The sequence below is a fragment of the Thamnophis sirtalis genome, unplaced genomic scaffold, assembly GCF_051295495.1.
Source record: "Thamnophis sirtalis isolate CommonGarterSnake01/CBP01778 unplaced genomic scaffold, rThaSir2_p1.2 scaffold_26, whole genome shotgun sequence".
NCBI lineage: Eukaryota > Metazoa > Chordata > Lepidosauria > Squamata > Natricidae > Thamnophis > Thamnophis sirtalis.
The window spans coordinates 438,382-454,735 of NW_028261406.1; the positions used below are offsets into that span (position 1 = coordinate 438,382).

At 46.4% G+C, this 16,354-nt stretch overlaps 1 protein-coding gene across 1 annotated transcript in view; it reads left to right on the forward strand.

Moving 5' to 3' along the window:
* ASXL1 (ASXL transcriptional regulator 1) overlaps positions 1-16,354 on the forward strand; it is a 43,719-nt gene that overhangs the window by 21,405 nt on the left and 5,960 nt on the right. The window contains 6 exon segments of the mRNA XM_087703148.1: positions 1,099-1,196; positions 4,496-4,589; positions 5,705-5,842; positions 10,357-10,520; positions 12,002-12,098; positions 14,828-14,933. Coding sequence (XP_087559274.1) covers positions 1,099-1,196; positions 4,496-4,589; positions 5,705-5,842; positions 10,357-10,520; positions 12,002-12,098; positions 14,828-14,933 — 697 coding nt within the window.

A 16,354-nucleotide genomic window follows, 5' to 3' on the forward strand; every position in this document is an offset into this window, starting at 1 on the left:
TCCGAGGCGGGTGGTTTCCCCACAGAATAGCTTTATTGGGAATATCATGTTGGCACGGATCTGGTGAAAACCAGCTCTGAAGATTCCCGCGGTCCTCCCCTAATTAAAAGCAAAAGGTTTTCACTTTCTCAAAACCACCAGTCACAAGGTCCAATCCCGGCTCCATCTTGGAGCCCTATTTGGATCGGGAGGCACTTCAAACGGTCACTCACGCCCTAGTCACCTCAAGGCTGGATTATTGCAATGCGCTCTACATGGGGCTACCCTTGAAAAGTGTTCGGAGACTGCAGCTAGTCCAGAATGCGGCCGCGCGAACGATATTGGGTGCACCGAGGTACACCCACATTACACCTGTCCTCCGCGAGCTGCACTGGCTACCAATTGGTCTCCGGACGCAAATCAAGGTGTTGGTTATTACCTTTAAAGCCCTACATGGCTTAGGACCAGCGTACCTGCGAGACCGCCTGCTGCGACATACCTCCCAGCGGCCAGTAAGATCCCACAGGGTGGGCCTCCTTCAGATGCCGTCAGCCAGACAGTGTCGGCTGGCGGCTCCCCGAAGGAGAGCCTTCTCTGTGGCTGCTCCGACTCTTTGGAATCAGCTACCCCCAGAGATCCGGACCTTACACACTCTCATGGCCTTCAGGAAAGCTGTAAAAACCTGGCTGTTCCGGCAGGCCTGGGGCTGTTGACCTCACTGTTGAGGTCCAGCCCCGATTAGAATGAATGTATGTGGTGTTGCGATTTTAAACCGTTTTTCTTTTTTTTCCTTTTTTTTCCTCTTTGTTGTAAGCCGCCCGGAGTCCTTCGGGATTGGGCGGCATATAAATTTTATAAATAATAATAATCATCATCTGGTTGCCTGGCGAAACCACTCCTCCTTCCTCCCACCAGGTGTGAGAACGAGGCCCTTGGTTCCCAAGAGAAAGTATTTTATTTTGGCTACAAAATCCCAGCTATCTCAATTCCCCCTCCTCCCTGTCCCTCAGCTCCAGTGTGGCCACACTGAACCTCCAAGGTGGCTTCGTTGAGGTCAGCTTTGAGGGTGGGCAACGGTGGCATAATGTGGGCTGCATTCTGATGACCCTTCCTTTCCAGTTTCTCTAGACGAAACCTCTTCCAACGCTTCCTGTTCCACAGAGTCCCAGAGCAAGACCTCGTTTGCTCTCCGAGAGAGCACCAGGACAGCCTCTCAGGTAGGAAGGGCGGAGAGGAGCTCCACAGGCGGTGGGTGAGCATAGCCCCAGGGGTGCCAAAAAAGCCAACCTGGTTCTAGGCTGCATCAGCAGAGGGATAGAATCAAGATAATCACGCAAAAAGTTAATACCACTTTACAAGGCCTTGGTGAAACCATACCCAGAAAGAGTGCGGAGAAGAGCCAACAAAGAGAATCCTCTTTGAGAGGGCTGCAGGATAAAACACGAAGAACGGTTGCTGGAACGGGGGTACGTCTAGTCTAAGGAAAAGAAGGACTGGGGGAGACAGGATAGCAGTCTTGCAAGATTTGAGTGGTTCCTACAAAGAAGAGGGGGTCAGGCTATTCCCCAAAGCCCGTGAAGGCAGGAGATGAAGCGATGGATGGAAAACTCATCAAGGAGAGACGCAACCGAGAAATAAGGAGAAATTTCCTGACAGTTAGAACAATTAACCAGTGGAACAGAAGTTGCCTCCAGAAGTTGTGAATGCCCCAACACTGGAAGTCTTTAAGAAGATGCTGGATAGCCATTTGTCTGAAACAGTATAGGGTTTCCTGGCTGAGCAGGGGGTTGGTCCCTTCCACCTTCTGTTATTCTATTTTGTGTCACAAAGAGGAAGGTACCTTCCCTTCCACCTGAACTCCCCTACTATTACTACTACTCCCCCTAGTATCGCTTCTAGTTAACTCTGCTGAGGATCCAAGTCTCCAACCGGCAAATGAGACCAGCACAACCGCACTTCCGCCACAAATATTTGAAAGGCCTCTTCTCCCCAGAGGTCAAGATGACAACTTTACAGCGTTGACCAATTCTGCGGCTTCCTTTGTCTAATTCACAAGGCTATTTGAAGTCCTCCCACATTCAATTCTATCAAAAATGGGTCAGCTTTCTCTCTGTTTATATAAACAGCTGCAGAGCCCCCTGCTAGAGTGCGACCCATTTTTGATAGAATTGAAGAGGCCTTTCAAATATTTGTGGCGGAAGTGCGGTTGAGCTGGTCTCATTTGCCGGTTGGAGACCTGGAATTTGGCACCGCAGCTGTGCAGACCTGAGTTCGGAGGCTGCCTCTGACTGCAGGTTGAGAAGTGTTTGGCCAAAGCTTGTCCAGATTTTGATTAAGATCCCCCAAAGACAGGCCTGGGTGAATCATCTTAAGAACCTTTTGTTGACCTGGATAGAATAATTGGAGGAAAAGCACCCCCTGGATTATCTGGCGGAGAGTCGGCATGCTTTTTACGAGATTTATATCCTGTATTTCAGCGTTGATTTAATTTCCGGTGACTGTGTGTCAATAGAAACAGGAGCGAAGCAACAGAATATATGTGAAAAAGAAGAAAACCTTCAGGGACCACTTACTAACCCAGGGGTCTGAGGTGGGGCTGGGGAATTCTGGGAGTTGAAGTCCACAGGTCTTAATGTTGCCAGGTTGAAGACCCCTGGTCTTAACCCCCTGAATGGTGCAGGAAATTAAGTGCAAAGAACATTCACAGGGGGTGGCCCTGCCTGAAAGGCCTCAATACAGAAATTATTTCTGTGTGTGTGTGTTTTCGTAGATTTTCACGACTGTAGGTAGGTATGCTGGTCTTGTTGTATTCGGGTCTTTTCCTGTTTAAGATTGAGATTTTCTTGGCAACGTTTCGGCGAGGTCCCACTAGCCATCCTCTGGCTATCTATCTATCTATCTATCTATCTATCTATCTATCTATCTATCTATCTATCTATCTATCTGTTATCTCTCTCATCTCTCTCTCATCTATCTCTCTCTCCTATCTATCTATCTGTCTGTCTGTTATCTCTCTCATCTATCTCTCTCATCTATCTCTCTATCTATCTAATCTATCTATCTATATCTATCTATATCTATCTCATCTCTCTCTCATCTATCTATCTATCTATACCTATCTATCTATCTATCTATCTATCTATCTATCTATCTATCTATATATATATATATATATCTGTTATCTCTCTCATCTCTCTCTCATCTATCTCTCCTATCTATCTATCTCTATCTATCTACCTACATACATACATACATACATACATACATACATACATATACATATACATGTTTTTTTATTTGTGCTGATAAATAAATATTTATTTATCAGCACAAATAAAAAAACACAAATATAACAAAGGCAACAGTAAAAATATTGGGTTTCTGTCGTGATGGACTCTTGTGCCGAGCCGATGGACAGAGAATGGAAGCAGTTAGCTTCCTCCCATAATTGGGGCTCACCAGGGGTTGTAAAAATCTAATAAATACATATATATATCTATCTCTCTCTCTCATCTCTCTCTCTCTCATCTCTCTCTCTCTCTTATCTATCTATCTAATCTATCTATATCTCTATATCTATCTATCTCATCTCTCATCTCTCTCTCTCTCCTATCTATCTATCTAATCTATCTATATCTCTATATCTATCTATCTTATCTCTCTCTCATCTCTCTCTCCTATCTATCTATCTATCTATCTATCTAATCTGTTATCTCTCATCTCTCTTTCTCTCATCTATCGATCGATCGATCTGTTATCTCTCCCATCTATCTATCTATCTATCTATCTATCTATCTATCTATCTATCTATCTATCTATCTATACATACATACATACATACATACATACATACATACATACATACATACATACATTTATCAGCACAAATACAACATATATATATATATATATATATATATATATATATATATATATATATATATATATATATATATATATATATATATATATATATATATATATATATATGTTGTCATCTTGACCTGTGGGGGAGGTGTGTGTGAGTGTGTGTGTGTGTGTGTGTGTGTGTGTGTGTATGTATGTATGTATGTATGTATGTATGTATGTATATATATATATCCATCCATTAGGTCTACTTCTCTCTAACTAACTTCTCCTCTCTCCCCATCCCTCCCACGGCCCGAGGTGTAGTGCGCCCCCCCCCAACTCTCCTAGTCTTCTGAAAGGTCACAAAACGTAACAAATTTCTCACTTAGCCACATAAACTCTGGGCTCAATTGTGGCCGTAAGTCGAGGACTACCTGTATCGAGGCTGCGTAGAACAGTTACCACCCGCCTGCTCCATCGGCTGGCTCAAAGACCCATAAAGTTCTTCAGCAGAGCTGGCCTTGTTTTCACTTCTGAGGTTACGACCACTAGGCTGAGCTGAAATGGGCCTCTGGTCTTTCCTGCCAAGAGAGAGAGGCAGATTCCGGACCTTCAGGCTTCCTCACTGTCCCCCCTGGCAACCTCTCTCGGTTTCTCTCCCAAACAGGTGAGCAGACAGAAGAAGAAGACGGGCGTGATGCTTCCACGCGTGGTCCTGACCCCGCTGAAAGTCAATGGGGCCCACATGGAACCCTCCTCTGGTAAGTGGAAGCTCCCCTTCCCCTCTGGACCACCACACCCATCTGGCCGCTCCAGCCCCAGCCACCATTCACTCCCAGACATTCCTAGTTGCTGCTATGATTGGCTTGATCTGAGCCGAAAGCAAGGATTATTCCGGCATGGGAATGTTAAGATGGGTGGACTTCAACTCCCAGAATACCCCAGCCAGCATACGCTGGCTGGGGTATTCTGGGAATTGAAGTCCACCCATCTTAACATTCGTGAAGTTAAAAACACTCATCTGGAAGGTATGAATTGTGGCCCATATATCTATGTCTATCGTCTGTCTGTCTGTCTATAAATCCATCCATGTCTGTCTTATCTATAGCAATAGCAATAGCAATAGCAGTTAGACTTATATACCGCTTCATAGGCCTTTCAGGCCTCTCTAAGCGGTTTACAGAGTCAGCATATCGCCCCCAACAACAATCCGGGTCCTCATTTCACCAACCTCGGAAGGATGGAAGGCTGAGTCAACCCTGAGCCGGTGAGATTTGAACCGCTGAACTGCTGAACTAGCAGTCAACTGAAGTGGCCTGCAGTACTGCACTCTACCCACTGCGCCACCTCGGCTCTTTCCCTATCCCTATCTACCATCTGTCTGTCTATCTACCTACCTACTTATCTACCTACCTACCCACCTGCCTACCTACCTCTTTCTATCCATCCATCCATCCATCCATCCATCCATCCATCCATCCTATATAATATCATCCATGCATCTATCATATCCTATCCTATATCATATATTTGCCATCCATCCATTGTGGCCAATCCTTTTCATCCAGGGCCTTTTAACGCACTCTCATCGCCCTCTGCTTAACAACCAACACGACTCAACCTCCGTTCATTCCAGACTCAACCACGGTTGCAAGTTGAGGGGGGTTACCCTTGTCCGTCCCCATCCCCGTCCCCCCCGCTTTATTCACTGCTCTCCCTTCCGTAACAGGTAATGTGGGCAGAGTCAGCCCCCCCCCCCCAACCTTCTGCTGTTGCTTGTTCCTCCCCTGCTGGGACAGTGTTATCCGGATGTTCCACTCGATGAGCCCCCGGGTGCCGGTGAGGATGGCCGGTTGACGCGCTCGCTCTTTTTCAGGGTTCGCGGGGAAGCCGGTCGGCGATGAGAGCAGCAGCAGCGGCAGCTCCTCGGTGTTGCCCAGCGCCCTCTGCAACAGGACGGACATGGCGAGGGAAGCCCCCCATCTGCTCCGGGGAGTCCGCAAACCCTCAGGCGGTAGGTGAACTCCGGGGTCTTCTCTCAACAGGAGGAACTTTAGCAGTTTTGGACCTGGCTGACTTTTAAGATGCCCTGTGGGTGTGAATATTCCCTAGATTTTGTTTTCAAGATGTTATATTTGTGGTGGATGTTTTTATCACAATGGTGTGGTTAGGAGAGCAGTGTTCTCCAACCTGGCTGCCTGAGGAATTCTGGGAGTTGAAGTCCACAAGCCCTAAAAGTTGCCAAGGTTGGCGCAACCTGTACCAGACAACCTGTGGCCCCATTGAGTCGTCTTTTGAGATACAGGTGGTCCTCAACTTAAGACGACAATTGAGCCCCAAATTTATGTTGTTGTGAGACATTGGCTGCGTTTTGCCCCATTTCACAGCTTTCCTCGCCATATTTGTTAAGCGAATCGCTGCAATTTGTTAAATTAGCAACGGTTGTTAAGTGAATCTGGCTTCCCCGTTGATTTTACTTATCAGAAAGTCACAAAAAGGGATCACGTGATTCTGGGACCCTGCAAGCGTCATGAATATGAACCAGTTGCAAAGCATCTGACTTGATCATCTGACTTGATGTTGATATGGTCTTAAAAGGTGAAAAATAGTCATCCCTCACCTTTTTCCATCTCTTTGTAACTTCAAACAGCTATTAAACGGATGATTGTATTGCATAGATTTATTATACTACAGATATGCCTGTTTCATTGGACGTTCCAGCTAAGATGCAGCATTACACCTGTTTTTATTTAGAAGAGGATAGGATAGGATAGGATAGGATAGGATAGGTGCTGGACCTATTCTATCCTCCTGTGCTTTAGAAGGCCAGATCCTGAAGAGGAAACTCAAAGACTTTGGCCACCTAATAAGAAGGAAGGACTCCCTGGAGAAGAGCCTCATGCTGGGAACGATGGAGGGCAAAAGAAGAAGAAGGGGACGGTAGAGAAGGAGGGGGCTGGATGGAGTCCCTGAAGCAGCCGGCGTGAGCTTCAATGGACTCCAGAGGATGGGAGAGAACAGGAAGGCTTGGGGGAACGTGGTCCATGGGGTCACGATGGGTTGGACACGACTTCTCAACTGACAACAACAAGGATAGGATAGGATGTAGCATAGAATAGAATAGAATAGAAAATGTGAGAATAGAATGAGGAGAGGAGGAGAGAGGAGAAGAAAAGAATATACTGAATAGAAAATACAGAAAGAATAGAAAATAGAATAGAATGCAGAATGGAATGGAGAAGAGAGGAGAAGAAAAGAATATACTGAATACAGAAATGGAATAGAAAATAGAATGCAGAATGGAATGGAATAGAGAAGAGAGGAGAGAAAAGGGAGCAGAATAGAATTGTTTATTGGCCAAGTACGATCAGACGCACAAGGAATTTGTCTTTGGTGCATAAGCTCCCGGTGTACATAGAAACCACAAGTAATAGGTCATCATATTAATATGGGATTTAATGAATCACAAGTTGCAAACACCAAGTGATAAAATCAAAAGGTATCAATAGGAAAGGATAATAGGCAAGATGAGAAAAGAGGAGTCTTGTGGGAGTGAAGTGTTCAGCAGAGTGATGGCATGGGGGTGGGTGGGGGAAACTATCTTTCTCTCTGGTTGCTTTGGTGCGCGGCACCCTGTAGCATCGTCTTGGGAGAACCTGAACCAGTTTACGTCCAGGATGTGAGGGCTCTGCAGGTATTTTCTCAGCCTGGCTCCTTTCAGTGTGAGGGTCCTCAAGGGAAGGCAGGTCGGTCGCCCTTGTTTCGATTTATCCCTTTAAAAAAGATGCTGGGTTGAATTCCTGTCTTGCTAATAGATAACAAGAGGTTGCATCTATCTGTTAATTGCCGAGGTGGCGCAGTGGTTAGGGTGCAGCACTGCAGGCCACTTCAGCTGACTGTTATCTGCAGTTCGGCTGTTCAAATCTCACCGGCTCAGGTTTGACTCAGCCTTCCGTCCTTCCGAGGTGGGTGAAATGAGGACCCAGATTGTTGTTGGGGGCGATATGCTGACTCTGTAAACCGCTTAGAGAGGGCTGAAAGCCCTATGAAGCGGTATATAAGTCTAACTGCTATTGCTATTGCTATAGCTTTCTCTCGACTAGAGTCCTTTAGAATCAGCCGTAGGGCTGCTTAACGCTCAAGCCTGCAGCGCGAACTCAGCCTCCCCTATTAGTAGACGAAGAGACTTCACCCTAAAGAGCCAACACACAACCCCGGGTGTGGTGCCATGCTTTCTTTGTGCACCAGGGAATCACTGTCAGCACTGAACAAGTATGGGAAACTTTTCCTTTAGTACAGGCGGTCCTTGACATGCGACAGGAAGGGAGCCTGCAGCTCACCGCCTGCAAGTTGTGATGGAGGTAAATCAGGTACCAACCCAAACGTACAGTGATTCTTGCAACAGTCGTTAAGTGAATGAGGCTGCTGCTAAATAAACACGGCGGTTATTAAATGAATCCCATGGTTCACTCCGGGGCTGGTTTTTGCAGGAAACTGGAAGTAACTTGCCAGTTTTCAGAATCCTAGGATCGAAAGGGACCTTGGAGGTCTACTAGTCCAGCCCCCTTCTCAAGCAGGAGACCCTACAGCATTTCAGACGAATGGCTGTCGAATCTTTCCTTAAAAACCTCCAGTGATGGAACACCCACAGCTTCTGGTGGCAAGCAGTTCCACTGGTTAATTGTCCTCACTGTTAGGAAGTTTCTCCTTAGTTCCAGGTTGCTCCTCTCCTTCATGAGTTTCGGTCCTTTGTTTCTTGTTTCAAGTTTAAGTTTCAAGTTTAATTTTATTTATAGGCCGCCCAATCCCGGAGGACTCCGGCCGGCTTACAGAGAGGGGGTGGGAAAAAAGTTGTTTTGTCAGTTGTTTTGGAGAGTAAGTCAACACACACACACACACACACCTCTTCAAAGTAGGTTTGGAACTCAGCAAGAAAATGGTAACTGTTTTGACGAGGGATCCCGCCTATCGTGGCAAACCATAGAATTAACAAACAGCACTCAGTGCACGATTATAACAAGTAGCAAGAGATTAAAAGCTCAGTCCAATGTAGGCCGGAATAAATAAATCGGTTTAAAATCCTCTTAAAAGACCATCAGGGACAAGCCCGGGTTTATTTTTGCAAGTTGCCTTAAAGTAAAGCCCCTCCTAGGTGATTTCACACTTACACGCGCACACACACGCAGGGCAGAGGCATAACCTAAATAAAAGTCAATTTTCTTGGCAGCAATAGGAAATAGTTTGCTCCTGGCGTCTTCCAAGGCGCTTTGTTCCCCATTTCATATAATTTACTTTACTTTTTATTATCTTATATGCCACGGGTGGCTCCCAAGCACCGAAAACTAATAAAAGAAAAATGAATAATATTAAATTAGCTTAAAATGGGTAAAGGATGGGGAGGAAGGGAGCAAGAGGCACAGGGGGATGAGGTGAGATCTTAGAACGAATGAATGAGCTGGAAGGGACCTCGGAGGTCTTCTAGTCCACCCCCATGGCTCAAGCAGGAGGCCCCATGTCACTTCAGACCAACGGCTGCTGTCCAATCTTTTCCCAGTGATGGAGCACCCACAACTTCTGGTGGCAACTTCTGTTCCACTGGTTAATTGTCCTCACTGTTAAGAAGTTTCTCCTTAATTCCCGGTTGCTTCTCTCCTTGATTAGTTTCCACCCATTGCTTCTTGTTCTACCCTCAGGTGCCTTGGAGAATAAGTTGACCCCCCCTCTTCTTTATGGCAGCCCCTCAAATAGTGGAATCCTGCTATCACGTCACCCCTAATTCTTCTTTTCTTTAGACCAGTGTTTCTCAACCTTGGCGACTTTCAGTCCTGTGGACTTCAACTCCCAGAATTCCCCCAGCCAGCTATGCTGGCTGGGGGAATTCTGGGAGTTGAAGTCCATAGGACTGAAAGTCGCCAAGGTTGAGAAACACTGCTTTCGACTAGCCAGACCCAAATCCTGCAGCCGTTCTTCTTATTCATCACTCTTTCTCAGCCAAGCCCACCTCAAGGGGTTGTTGTGGGGGAAATAGGAGGCCATAGAATGAAAGGGGAGCGTGTGAAGTTACAACAGCACTGGGGGGGGGAACGTTATTTACCACTCTTTTTCTCATGTATGCCTGTTGCAGCATCTCCATGGTCAGACGATCAAAATTCGAAAGGTTTGGCAACCGATTCATACTTACGACCGTTGCGCTGTCCCAGGGATCTTTGCAAATCACCCGCTGATGAGATCCTCTGAGCAGCAAAGTCAATGGGGAAGCCAGGTTCACTGAACAACCGTGGCAAGCAATGGGCATTTGGGGGCCTCGTTTGGGGTCCTAAATCGAGGGCCACTTGTAGCGAATTGCTTTCTCTGCGTGTGGATCTGGTTGCCCGCAGCTGACCGCTGGCCGGCTGCCTCCCAGCCGCTTCCAAGAAAGGTTTCCCGTCTCGAGAAGCGGCAGCTGTGTGAGGTGCGTCTGCAGATGCCTCTCCTGACTCCCGGCTGTGTAAACATCTCTGCCTGTCTGTTGCTTTCTGGGAACTGCAGGGCAAGTGAAGAGGAACAGGGGGGACGACATCGACTTCGAGACGCCAGGCTCCATTCTGGTCAACACAAATCTGCGGGCGCTGATCAATTCCAGGACCTTCAATGCCCTCCCCCTGCACTTCCAGCAGCAGCTCCTCCTCCTGCTCCCTGAAGTGGACAGGCAGGTAGGGTCCCTCCCTTGCTCCCTCCTTGACCCTTTCGCTCTCTCTGTTTCTCTCTCCCTTTCTCTTCCTCTTTCTTTGTCTCTCTCCACTCACTCACTCTCTCCTTCTTTCCCTTTCTCTCTCTCCCTTTCTCTCCCTCTTTCTTTGTCTCTCTCCTCCACTCACTCACTCTTTCCTTCTTTCCCTTTCTCTCTCTCCCTTTCTCTCCCTCTTTCTTTGTCTCTCTCCTCTCCACTCACTCACTCTCTCCCTTTCACTCCCTCTTTCTTTGTCTCTCTCCTCTCCACTCACTCACTCTCTCCTTCTTTCCCTTTCTCTCTCTCCCTTTCTCTCCCTCTTTCTTTGTCTCTCTCCTCCACTCACTCATCTTTCCTTCTTTCCCTTTCTCTCTCTCCCTTTCTCTCCCTCTTTCTTTGTCTCTCTCCTCTCCACTCACTCACTCTCTCCCTTTCACTCCCTCTTTCTTTGTCTCTCTCCTCTCCACTCACTCACTCTCTCCTTCTTTCCCTTTCTCTCTCTCCCTTTCTCTCCCTCTTTCTTTGTCTCTCTCCTCCACTCACTCACTCTTTCCTTCTTTCCCTTTCTCTCTCTCCCTTTCTCTCCCTCTTTCTTTGTCTCTCTCTCCTCTCCACTCACTCACTCTCTCCCTTTCATTCCCTCTTTCTTTGTCTCTCTCCTCTCCACTCACTCTCTCCTTCTTTCCCTTTCTCTCTCTCCCTTTCTCTCCCTCTTTCTTTGTCTCTCTCCTCCACTCACTCACTCTTTCCTTCTTTCCCTTTCTCTCTCTCCCTTTCTCTCCCTCTTTCTTTGTCTCTCTCCTCTCCACTCACTCTCTCCCTTTTGCTCCCTCTTTCTTTGTCTCTCTCCTCCACTCACTCACTCTCTCCTTCTTTCCCTTTCTCTCTCTCCCTTTCTCTCCCTTTCTCTCTCTCCCTTTCTCTCCCTCTTTCTTTGTCTCTCTCCTCCACTCACTCACTCTCTCCTTCTTTCCCTTTCTCTCTCTCTCCTCTCCCTTTTGCTCTGTTTCTTTGTCTCTCTCTCCTCAAACAATGACTCTGTTTCTCTGTATGTCTCTCTGATCCTCTTGTCTCCCTTTTGCTCTTTGTTTCTGTGCCTCCCCTCTCTTTCTCTCTCGCTCTCTGTGTTTCTCTTTCTCTTGTCTCTGTTTCTGTTTCTCTGTGTATGTGTTTCTCTCCATCATTCTCTCTGTCTCTCCCTGTCTATGACACTATTTCTTTCTCTCTGTGTGTCTCTTTTTGTCTCTGTCTGTCTGTCTCTGTTTCTCTCTCTGTCTGTTTCTCGGTTTCCCTTTTGCTCTGTCTCTGTTTCTCTGTCTCTTTCTCTTTATCATTCTCTCTTTGTCACTTTCAGTAAAGGTTTGCGCACTGTGCACTTTCCCTCAGGGAAAAGGGCGGCATATAAATCCCAATAAACCTAAACCTAAACCTAACTGTGCTTAACATTCCCTTCCTTCCTTCTAGCCTGGGACAGACGGACTGCTGCGCCTGAGTGGAAGCGCCCTAAATAACGAGTTTTTTGCTCATGCTGCCCAGAGCTGGCGGGAGAGGCTGGCAGACGGTAGGTTTGCTGGTCCTGGGATGGGCGGGGGGGGGGGGGGGGAACAAGCCCATCCTTGGAACAGGCATTGGCCTAGAATAGGGGTGGGGAATTATGGCCCCTAGATGACTTCACCTCCCAGCAAACAAGTCTCATAAACTTGCTTTTTTCCAGCCCTGTCATAATACAGACAGTCGTTGAATGAGGCGGTCAGTTATTAAGGACTTTGGCAAAACCTTCGGCATATAGCCCAGGGGGTGTAGCCTCAAACCGACAAGAGGGAAAATTCAAAAGAACATGTAGTCCTCGGCTTACGATCACCACTGAGCCCAAAATTTCTGTTCTTACATAGTTGTTAAGTGAATCTGGCTTCCCCATTGACTTTGCTCAAAGGGGGATCCTGTGATCCCAGGGCACTGCGACCGTCATAAATATGAACCAGTTGCCAAGGGTCTGAATTTGGATCACATGACCAAGGGGAGGCTGCCACAGTCGCGAGGGTGAAAAACAGCCCTGAGTCACTTTTTTTTCACTACCGTTGCATCTTCGAACGGTCATTAAATGAGCTGTTGTAAGTTGAGGACTACCTGTAATGTTTGAAAGTGGCTTCCCAGAAAACGTAGTGCAAGTTTGGGGACCAACTTCCAGCGGAATCAGTGAATCAGTAACTGAATTTAAACGTGGTTGGGATTCGTCTGTTATCTGGCAGACAAAAAAGGAAATAAAAAATAAATATAAAAGCCAAATACAACTCATGCATCGTCACAAAATCTCCAGAAACGTAAAGCCTACAAACTTTAAACTTGGCATGTATGTCCCTCTTGGCTTCTAGGTGGTCGCTAAGAAAGGATTTTTTGAAATGACCATCAGATCCTTAGTATTTCTTATACAGCATTATATTAACATGCTCTGAAGCTAAGGATTTGGACATTCTACTCTCCCTCCCCACCTGAAAAGAACTCTGTTCCAACTGCCAGTTGCCTTACATTAACCACACTCTGAAGCTAAGGAGTTACACATTCTACATTAATTTTCAAGCTTTAAGTGTCAATTTATCAAGCCTGATCACATAGTTTTGTAGCAAAGCACGGGTATCCAGCTAGTAAAAAATAAATTGAAAAGAAAACAGAAACATATTACCACATGTGGTTATATGCCCGAAAGCTAAACAATATTGGAATAGAATTTAAAAAAAATGGCTCGAAGAAATAACTAAACAGCAAACAGACATGAAACCAGAATTATTTTTATTGGGAATACTTACAAGGAAATATGATTTTAAAAAAATACAATATATAACTTTACACATCATAACGGCAGCTAGGATAATATATGCACAAAACTGGAAGAACAATAATATACCAACAGAGGACAACGTGATAAGGAAAGTTTTAGAGTGTGCAGAGATGGACAGACTCACAAAAGAAATAAAAGGAGGAAACTCCTTTTGGAGTTTGGAATGGTATGGAATGAGTGGTACAAATATTAAGAGGACAGGTGTAAAGCTTAAGGAAAGACTAAATGAAGAAGACGCAGGAATAGGAGCCGAGGTGGCGCAGTGGTTAGGGTGCAGTACTGCAGGCCACTTTAGCTGATTGTTAGCTGCAGTTCAGGGGTTCTAATCTCACCGGCTCAAGATTGACTCAGCCTTCCATCTTTCCGAGGTGGATGAAATGAGGACCCAGACTGTGGGGGCGATATGCTGACTCTGTAAACCATTTAGAGAGGGCTGGAAGCCTTATGAAGTGGTATATAAGTCTAACTGCTATTTCTATCTATCTATCTATCTATCTATCTATCTATCTATCTATCTATCTATCTATCTATCATCTATCTATCTATATCTGGGTGAAATGAGGACCCAGACTGTGGGGGCGATATGCTGACTGTAAACCGCTTAGAGAGGGCTGAAAGCCCTATGAAGCGGTATATAAATCTAACTGCTATTGCTAGGAATCAGAAATTAGCAATGTATACGTACAGATGAAACATATAAATGGAAATGATACACAATGAAGGATTGTAATTTACAGAATGTATATATTAGACAAAGAGAACTTGAAATAAGGGGAGAGAAATACATATATAATGGATGTGTACCGATGTGGAAATGTTGTACAGAAAGAAAGTGTAAAAATGTTTTCTTTTAAAAAAAAACTGCTTAATAAAAATATTTTAAAAAGAAAAGAGAAACAAAAAACCCCTCAAAGGGCAGATAGGATGGATTCTGGGTCTTTTTCTGCTGTCAGTTTTCAATGAACCAATCAGTCAATAGAACTGGAAGGGGCCTTGGAGATCTTCTAGTCCAACACCCTGCAGGAGACCCTGTCCCATTTCAGACAAATGTCTGTCTGATCTCGTCTTAAAAACCTCCAGCGATGGAGCATCCACAACTTCTGGAGGCAAGCAGTTCCACTGGTGAATTGTCCTCACTGTGAGGAAGCTTCTCCTTAATCCCAGGTTGCTTCTCTCCTTGATTAATTTGCATCCGTTGTTTCTTGTCCTGCCTTCCGGTGCTTTGGGGAATAATTTGACCCCCTCTCTTCGTGGTGGCAGCCCCTCAAATACTGGAAGACTGCCATCATGTCCCCCCCAGTCGTCCTTTTCTCTAAACTGGCCAGACCAAGTTCCTGCAGCCCTTCTTCATGTGTCTCCAGGCCTTTAACCATTGTGTTTCCGTGTGTTTCTTTTTTTAGTGTTTCTACAAAGCCAAATAAACACTTGATTTTTTTTTCCCCCTTCCTTTCCAGGGGAGTTTACTCACGAGATGCAGGTCCGCATCAGGCAGGAAATGGAGAAGGAAAAGAAAACGGAAGTCTGGAAAGAGCGGTTTTTCGAGGACTACTACGGGCAGAAGTAAGTGGCCCTTTTGGAAACACGGCTGGGCAGCGCATAACCTCTGCGACGTTGTATTGTATTTGTATTTATTATACTTGTATGCCGCCCTATTCCCGGGGGCACTCAGGGCGGCGAACAAACACATGGGGAAGGGGGCAATACAAAAACAAACGAGACAAACAGGATACAAAGACAAATTAAAAACTACACAAGAATCAACAATTCGAGTGGGGCTGGGAACTCATCAGCCCCAGGCCTGCTGGAACAGCCAGGTCTTGATGGCTTTGCGGAAAGCCTGAAGGGTGGTGAGGGTCCGAATCTCCACGGGGAGATCCTTCCAGAGGGCCAGAGCAGCCACAGAGAAGGCCCTCCCCCGGGGGGGGGGGGGTCGACATTGGCTAGTTGATGGTATCCGGAGGAGGCCTAATCTGTGGGATCTGATTGGTCGAAGGGTAGTAATTGGCAGGAGACGGTCTCTCAAATACTCAGGTCCGATACCATGTAGGGCTTTATAAGTAATGACTAACCTTGAAGCGTGTCCGGAGACCAATGGGCAGCCAGTGCAGCTCGCGGAGGATAGGTGTCACGTGGGTGTACCGAGGTGCACCCACAATCGCTCGCGCGGCTGCATTCTGGACAAGCTGAAGTCTCCGAATGCTCTTCAAGGGCTGCCCCATGTAGAGCGCATTACTGTAGTAGACGTTCCTCCCAGGAAAACTTCACCGGGGGGGGGGGGGGGTTCCAAGCTTCTTCCGTTCAGCGCAGGTCTCCAATCTTTGCCCCCTTTAAGACTCGTGGACTTCAACTCCCGCCATCGCTCTCTGGCCAATTCTGGGAGTTGTAGTTCCACAAGTATCAAAGGCTCCCATGATTGGCTAAAGCAAAGGGCCGTCACAGAAATAATTCCAGGGCAGCAATACACAGCCCTCTTCTTTTCACCAACGGACTCAGTGCAACAACAACAACAAACCAGCTTTTGTTTTTAATGATTTAATGCACTGTTGTTGTTTTTTAATCAGGGCAACCTGGCCTACCCGATTATGGGAGGGCACATACCGCTCCACTCCCAAGTAGCCCGGGTTCAAATCCCAGGAAGGGGAATGGCTAGCTGATGAGAGCTAAACAGCTATGAAATAGATCTATACCAATCTTATCTTTGATTTCTTTGTGGGTAAAACACACATTCGATGTAATGCGCTCTTTCTCAAACCCGGCCACTTTAAGATGGGTGGACTTCAACTCCCAGAATTCCCCAGCCAGCAGTCGCTCCAATTCTGGGAGCTGAAGTCCGAAAGTCTGAAAGCTACCACAGTTGGACCCCCCTTGGCTAAAGCAGCCAAGTGGAAGGCCTTCCTTAGTAGCAAGTGGCTCAAGGACCCCGACAGCCTGCCAGTCGCAAATCCTTACGGAAGATGGTACAGTCCGCTGGTGGGAAATTG